The following is an 8,462-nucleotide window of genomic DNA, read 5'->3' as shown; positions in this document are numbered from 1 at the left end:
ATCGGTCCAATCAAACGTCTGACAGGCTAGGACCCCACACAAGGACCGCCCAACACTTTTAGTAACCGGGCGGGCTCAATCGGGCTTGGCGGGCCGGGCCTGGAATTGACACCCCTACCAAAAGCTAATCTGATGCAGATGCGAATATAGCACTATCTGAGCTGAATCCGATCCGTTTACAACCCTAGGTATGTACAATAGTCCCACATTGGCCCCATAAGGGCTTGGGTGTGGGTATATATATTGTGTTCCCTCCCTCTGCAGACCAATTTATGAGGGTGAATTCTTCCAATCGTATTAATTGATGTTTTCATTGACCCGTCCTTTGCGGTTGCCTATTTGGGAGGGGCGACCTGATGGCAGAGTATGAGCTCCTAGGAAAGGGCTACCTACTACCAGGCAGAATCTTGGAGTTTGAGTAGCTTTAGAATCCATAACCGACGAAAATAAGGAAAAGATGTAGCTGCATGAAACTGAATTACTTCATTCCTTAAATGAATTGCATGAAATGAGGAGAAGAACTGATGGGCGTTGAATTGTGTAACCGCTTGGCAAGTAAATGGAATTAATGATCGTTGAATTGACGGAAAGAAACCTTGGTGTCTTGCATCCTGATTGACACTATGTATAGCATTACTTAAAGCTGCTTCTTCAAATAGAAAATAACATTGTTGAATTAGGGAGCAATGGACTACCCTCCCTGTAAACCTTGCAACTGTGTTGGAAAGGGTTGTGCCAATGCTTTTCCACCAGGTAACCTTGCTTTGCTTTTATGTCCCTTCGTGTTTTTTTCTCTTAGAGAGAGAGAGAGAAAGAGAGAGAAATTAGGAGCAAAAATTTTAGTAATGGATTACCTAGCATTCTATTTTGTAGGAACCAGAGTTATATGGCCGGAGCTGCAAGGTGCAAAAGGAAAAAAAGCGATGGAGATAATCAAGAAGGAAAACAAATATGTGACACCTTTGCTTCTCGGGCAAGGCTCAGTACATGTTACTGATGTTTGCTGCAACCGTGTCTTTGTAATTGTTGATTCTGAAGGCCCCAATCCCGAAGCCCATGTTCGTAACATTCCCATGGTTGGATAAGGAGAAGAATGTTGAACTTGAACAGTTGAAGTGAATGAAATAAAGATTTCTTTTCAAATTTAATAATTTTACAATAGATTGTAAAAAATAAAAATAAAAACTGGAGGGGCCATTCTAGACAATGCACTGCACTTCAAGCGATAAACATTCAAGCAAAGTGGCTATAGCTTGCTTTACTTTGCGTGTAAACACTGGAGGGGCCAGTGAACCCACTACAATGGCACCGAAATGGGGGCTATGGGACGAGAATCCTACACCAGTTGAGATCCTTCTATGCACGCACAGAACATTATCTCCTCTAGATATTTCTACCCGGCCAAGTTACCTTCAGTGCCTGTAATAAGGGGGTAGATTCCACCTGGGCAGAGTGTTTGGGTATGTGCTGACATTGGTCCCAAGGGCGGTCCAGTCCGGTTTTAAAAATTATGGTTGTATGACTTACTCAATTGGATCAGTTTGGTGCCTCAGCCTCACCCTTGTCAAACCTATTACCTGAAAGTCTGAAACCAACAATCTCAGAACATTTACCAAATGCCCTTAGAGTTCACTTTTTGGATTTCTAAACCTTATTCCAGGTGGCTACGCATTGAGGAGTAAGGACTTTGAATCTGAAGGATCTGATGGTACGATTGCAGGAATCCTGAAGAATGGTGACTTATCCTAAATTCTCCAAAATAGAAGGATACCTGTTATTTATAACTTTCCTGTATACAGGTAATTGTGCTCGAGCAAGACGCTCAGGCAGGGGTAAGGTGGTCATTATACTGTGCCCTGTTTCTACACCGCTTAAGCCGCTACGGGCAGTATATCGTGGAAGATCTGAATTGATATATGGGCCTTGTCCAGCAATTTCTTATTCGGTGGCATTTTTTAGCATTATTAATTTCTTTTTTTTTTATTTTGGGTAAAAAATTTAGATGTGATAAATACTGTAAAAGAATGACACCACTAACTATTCATAATAAAAATTCAGAGAAAAACCATATGAAAGTATAAACCAATTTATAAATATCAAATGGAATTATAAAAATAGGGGGATTCATCAAAATATACAAAACAAGAAATTGAAATTATGTGAATACAGAGAGAAATATGGATTAAAATATTTTAGAGCCAGCTAATTAAGTTCCTATGTAGAAGATATTTAGGTCTGCGTTGACAATATATATATATATATACTCTTCAATGATTAAGGTGGGTTTGTATTAAAATAGGCTCAAATCTTGTTTGATTTGTAGGGCTTCCTTGATTATAATGTAATAATTTAGATATAAGTCCTAAGAGCTCATAGTACATGGGCTAGTTGTAAAGAAGTGGGTTTTGTCCCGGTTAGTGGACTAGTGATAAAAATAGAGAGTGTTTTTAGGAGTTAGTTATTATTATGTTTAGTATTTATATGAGTTCAAGACTTCATATTGTAATTTAAAAAGGTAGAAAAATCTTAATTTAATTCTTGAGTTTATCTTGAGAGAGGATTGATGGCCTCTTTCATCCGTAAAGCCAAATCTTTTTTCTTTTTCTTTTTTTCGGCTTATTTTTCTATTTGTTTTCTATTTTCTCTCCACCAAGATCCGCACACTTATGAGGAGTCTAGAATTTCATAGACTATCTTTTTGGTTTTTTGGGGGAGGGGGTTCTACATGGCACCATGTGTTAGATTCTGACTTCATAAATTACTTGAAACATATACTATTGTTTAAAATTGAACATACCCTTTAGAAAGGCTTCATAAATTAATTGAAAAATATACTATTGCTTAAAATTGAACAACCCCTTAGAAAATAGGGGAAAGCCTCATTATACAAGTTTGGCTCTTAAATATGGCATGTTGCCTATCTAGGATTGCTTCCCTATCCAAAAGTCAAAGTCATCTAATAATAAGTAATCAAGAGCCCACATCACAAATAAGAGATAATGTGAGAATATACTATTGTTTAAAATTGAACATACCCTTTAGAAAGGCTTCATAAATTAATTGAAAAATATACTATTGCTTAAAATTGAACAACCCCTTAGAAAATAGGGGGAAAGCCTCATTATACAAGTTTGGCTCTTAAATATGGCATGTTGCCTATCTAGGGATTGCTTCCCTATCCAAAAGTCAAAGTCATCTAATAATAAGTAATCAAGAGCCCACATCACAAATAAGAGATAATGTGAGAATATCTCTTTTTAAAGGGGTGTACCCAGTGCGGAGTTGGGGGAGGGTAATAATGTATGCAGTCTTACTCCCACTTCGTGAAAAGATTGTTTCTCAACTTGAACCTGCAACCACTAAGTTGCAATAGAGCAACCTTCCTTCCTCTTCCACCAAGGTCCACCCTTGTTGGTGGGGTCACACCAAAATTAACCCATTAGATTTGGATGACACCTGGTGTCAATATTTTTATTCAAGAAAACCAAATCTCTAAATTGTCTGTGTTATGCTTATCCTCTATTACTAGACAAAAAATTTAAGTCAAACAAGTACTTCTACGTTATAATACGAGGGACACTAGCCGCTCCTTCCCATTGTGAGTTGCTAGCTAGGTCATCATCAATGGGGCTTCTTCTTGTCTTAGTGGTTCTTCTTCTCTCTTCACTACTACTACTACTATGCCTACCTCGTACAGCCAATTCAGCTTCAGATGTAAGTGTAATCGATTTCCATTAATTCTCATTCTTAATTTCTATCACAAATGATGGATGATCAATTAATGAATCTTTTTTTTTTTTTTTTTTTTTTGGGTAATAACAGTGGCTAAACCATGGCAAAGATATATATAACAGCAGATATGCTTCGGAAGAGTTTAAGATAAGCCCAGGAAGTGTTAAGAAAATGGAGTTGAAATGGGAGTTTTTTGCAAAAAGTATAACAGCAACACCTTCTATCTTTAGTGGGACACTCTATTTCCCAAGTTGGAATGGGAGTATATATGCGATTAAGGAGTGTGATGGATCTGTGGTGTGGGAGAGGAACGTGAGTGATCTCACTGGGCTTAACGCAACAGGTTTTGTTGGTGGGGTACTGAACGTGTCGTTAGCAAGAGCTACACCAACAGTCGCCGGAGACCTTCTCATCATCGGAATTTATGGTCCTGCTGTTGTTATTGCGGTTGAACGAGCTACCGGTGATTTGGTCTGGTCAACTATGCTTGATACCCATCCCCGAGCTGTTATTACCATGTCTGGTACTGCATTCAATGGGTTAGTAAGATTTATTTATTTTTATTTTTTTTGGGGATGGTCTTTATCCCCTCCGGTTCCCTAGCGCCCCCCAAACAAGGGGACACAATGACCATCCTACCCTTGCCCGAACAGTCTGTTCGAGTGGGGTCCACCCCCTTATTAGAGGCACTAGGGATTGAGGGAAAATTATCTCCTGCTGCCCAGTCCATTTCCCCAAGCGCCTCTAATAAGGGGGTGGACCCCCCTCGGGCAGTGTGTTCGGACAGGGGGTAGGGTGATCATCTCTGCCCCCTATGAGAGGAATTGCTGAAAATGCACGTGCAAGGGAATTGTAGGGGATAAAGATCCAGAACTAGACCGGGTAGGGAATTGGAAGAGATAATTTTCCAAGGGAACACGCTACCACCACCATCTTGGCCTCTAGTAGTACTAGATTGTAGTAATAAGTGTGGGCCTAGTGCCCCTTTGCTGGCCCCTCGTGGGTCCCTTATCTGACCCCTCATGGGTCTTTCTCTAGCTCTAATGTGGGCCTTGCACACACACAAAAAAACCTTGATCATCATGGTGAATCATTTTTTTCTATTTTTTGATTTGGTTTTTTGATTGCCATTTATCCTTTCTCTAATGCAATATGATTGTTGAGAACATGCAAAATGTCTTGTAGGATTAAAAAATGATTTCAGAAACTATTTAAATACGGGATCTGTCATTTTAATAAATGTATTTGTTTATTGAAATGTTAAAACCTATAACAATGAATATTATTGATTTCTTTCGCCTGAGAATCTCTATATTTTTTTAATACAAGTGGCTATTGGCCAGTCAACGACTGCCTTGGTATTCAACCACAAAAAAAAAAAAAACAAAAAACAAAAAAGACTACCTTGATAAGGAAACATGCTTATTCATCAACAATCCAACTTAATTAGAGAGAGAATAAAGGGTGTCAGTCAGAACGTTTTCGATTTGGTATACTATATTTATGCCCCGTACTGATATCATACTATATATCTCATACCTATATCATATCAAATCGATTGGGTATTACTAGGTATAAATAAAACAAATATTTTAGTATAATATCAATATGATATGGTGTATTTTAAGTATTGAGTCCATATCGATACCATACCGAATACCGACTCAATACATATATAACATACTGATATCGTACCGAATTTATTCAGTACAGTTTTGTATAAATAATTTGGTACGGAAACGGTTTCGGTATTCGGTACTTGGTACACATTGACACCTTTAGAGAGAGAGAGAGTTGAATTGAATTTTATGTTTTGATGACTTTACAAAAAATAATTTATTGTTATTACATTTATGGGAGGGGGATTAGTGCCAAGCTGTGTGTTGCACTGGGGCAAATGAGAGTGTGCGTAGGAGCACAAACAGGGTGTGATTTTTCATTTAAGGGTGCTCATTTCTCTCTTCCTGTGTCTGGATATAGACGCAACACTACCTAGCACTCTTCTTTTTCCCTACATTTATTGATTTATTTACTCAACAGTCAAGTAGTCAACTATGTACTTTGAAACAATGATTAGACACTTTGAGTCTATATTGACTCAGGTAATAAGATCTAATAATAAGATCTAGTTTTATTTTATTCGGACGAATCATAATTGAGTCTTATCATTTTTCACCCTGGTTGAGTCTACATACGATTTTTGAATAAATTTTTCAAAATTTTGATTCAACTCAAGTGACTCGTCCAAATCAAAACCTGAATTTCCAACTATGATTTCACCATTGAAATGGAGCATTATTTTATTTATTTATTTATTTATTTATTTATTATTATTTTTTTTTTTTAAGGCTTTTGTATTTCAATTTAGATCCATGATATATAGACTGATTGTCGTTCTACAGAGCTTTCTATGTGGGAACATCTTCATTAGAAGAAAGCTTAAATAGCAGCCAATGCTGCACTTTCCGGGGTAGCCTGTCCAAATTAGACATCCAAACGGGAACAATATTATGGCAAACTTATACTCTTCCAGACAATGGTGGTCAATTGGGAGGCTATGCAGGAGGTTCAATATGGGGAAGCAGTCCTTCCATTGATGTAATCAGAAACCATGTTTATATTGCAACCGGAAATCTCTACTCTGCTCCACAATATGTAAAGGATTGCCAAGCGAAAGAGAATAACCAAACAACCCCAACTCAACCAGATAAGTGCATTGAGCCAGGTAACCATGAAAATTCCTTCTTGGCCTTTGATATGGATACAGGTAACATCACTTGGTATAGGCAACTGGGTGGGTATGACATTTGGTTTATTGCTTGCAACAATCTTTCAACACCAAACTGCCCTCCTGGTCCAAACCCTGATGCTGATTTTGGTGAGGCACCCATGATGCTCACCATATTTGTCAATGAAACTAGACAAGATATTCTAGTTGCTGTGCAGAAAAGTGGTTATGCTTGGGCTTTGGACCGTGATACTGGTGACATCATCTGGGCCACTGTAAGTTTATTTTAATATTTATTTATTTTGTTTATATTAAATTTGGAAACAATCTCTCTACACAGTAGGGGTAAGACTTCATATATTATCATCCTCATCGCATCCCGCACTGGCTGAAGTCTCGTGCACTAGGTATGCCCATATATATGAGATCCGGGCTCCTGTAAGCGTGGTTCGTAATCATGGGATTGGATGTGTCAATTCATCCAGATTGGATTGATATTAGCCATAACCGATCCTGAATTATATATGAACGATCCTTCCCAGTATTCGTCGATCGGGCTACACGGTCAGATCATTTGAATCTGCTTCGATATGTGTGAAACCCAGAAAACAATCTTCTAAAATGATTCGTAATCTCGGGGTCAAATCGGTCAAATCGTTTGGATTAAATCAGTATCGACTGTGATTTTTTAATTTTCTTAATTTTTTATATTTTTCTGACCGATGCTGACCGATTCTAAGACCTATCCAATAAAACCCAATTTTTTATCACTTTTGATCGGTCCGGATTAGTATCGGCCTTGACCAATCCCGAGATTGATACCAAAATTACGAACCATGCCTATAAGCAGGAGACAATAGACCACCCTTCATTTTTTGATCAACTGTTGAACCATCAGGAGTTTATACGTAAATGGTGAAACTACGAAGGGTGTTTTGTTATTATTTCAAACACTGGGGGTGCATGTAATTTACTCAAAGATATTACATAATCTGATTGGGTTGGATATTCGAATGGATTATCTCTGGAGCTCTATGTTGTCCTTGAGGTTCTTTAAAATTTGTCCTCATCAAATAACATACTAATTAATTAAGGGTTTTTTTTTTTTTTTTTTTTCTTTTCTGTTATATACAGTTTGCTGGACCTGGCAGCTTTCTTGGAGGAGGAATATGGGGAGCTGCAACAGATGGTTTGAGGGTTTACACAAACATTGAGAATGGTGGTCAAAAGAATTTCACCCTTACACCATCTAAAGAAAACACAACAGCAGGTGGGTGGGTGGCAATGGATGCTTCCACTGGCAAAGTGATATGGTCGATAGCAAACCCAAGCAATGCTACCTCTTATGGACCTGTTACTGTGGCTAATGGGGTTTTGTTTGCTGGGTCTACAAATTCAAAAGGGACTATATATGCAATGAGTACTGAGAAAGGGGAAATATTATGGTCATATGACACTGGTGTCTCTGTATATAGCGGCATTTCAGTAAGTAATGGATGCATCTATGTTGGAAATGGATACAGACTGCGTGGAGCTAACACCTCACTCCTTGCCTTCTGTGTCATTGATTTATGAATGTTGAAATAAATATGTTTACTACTATATTTGGAGATTATGGAATCACAGAATAGTCTCACATCACTTGGGGATCTACCATGAAATGTGCATATATGTTGTGGCCTTCTTACTTGGTATGATGTGTTTTAAAACTGTGCGGATATTGGTCCAAATTGAACAAGATAGTGTCAGGGCCGATTTTATGGCACTTCATTGATATCAGATATCAGATATCAGAGTTAAGTAATTAATTTAAGTCATGTTTGTTAGGATTTAGGGTTTAAGCATTGGTTGCTTATAGCATTACACCCTGTGTATCAAGCTTGGAGTACCCAGGTTGTTGCCTCCAACTAGTATTTATAGGGAAACTAGGGTTTAGGTCAAATGGGATTAATTACTAGATTGCTCCTCACAGCCTGAACCGTAATACAAGTAGGATTATATT

At 38.1% G+C, this 8,462-nt stretch overlaps 1 protein-coding gene across 1 annotated transcript; it reads left to right on the top strand.

Moving 5' to 3' along the window:
* Positions 1-686: 686 nt before the first annotated feature.
* On the top strand, positions 687-8,035 carry LOC122654967 (polyvinylalcohol dehydrogenase-like). Its single transcript, XM_043849222.1, has 7 exons — positions 687-753; positions 874-1,062; positions 1,661-1,735; positions 3,530-3,714; positions 3,823-4,271; positions 6,135-6,735; positions 7,595-8,035. Exons 1-7 carry the CDS (start codon positions 687-689, stop codon positions 8,033-8,035), a joined length of 2,007 nt encoding a protein of 668 aa, XP_043705157.1.
* The last annotated feature ends 427 nt before the right edge of the window (positions 8,036-8,462 follow it).

Source organism: Telopea speciosissima, chromosome 3, assembly GCF_018873765.1.
Source record: "Telopea speciosissima isolate NSW1024214 ecotype Mountain lineage chromosome 3, Tspe_v1, whole genome shotgun sequence".
Classification (NCBI taxonomy): domain Eukaryota; kingdom Viridiplantae; phylum Streptophyta; class Magnoliopsida; order Proteales; family Proteaceae; genus Telopea; species Telopea speciosissima.
This window is presented reverse-complemented; position numbering and strand designations above follow the sequence as displayed.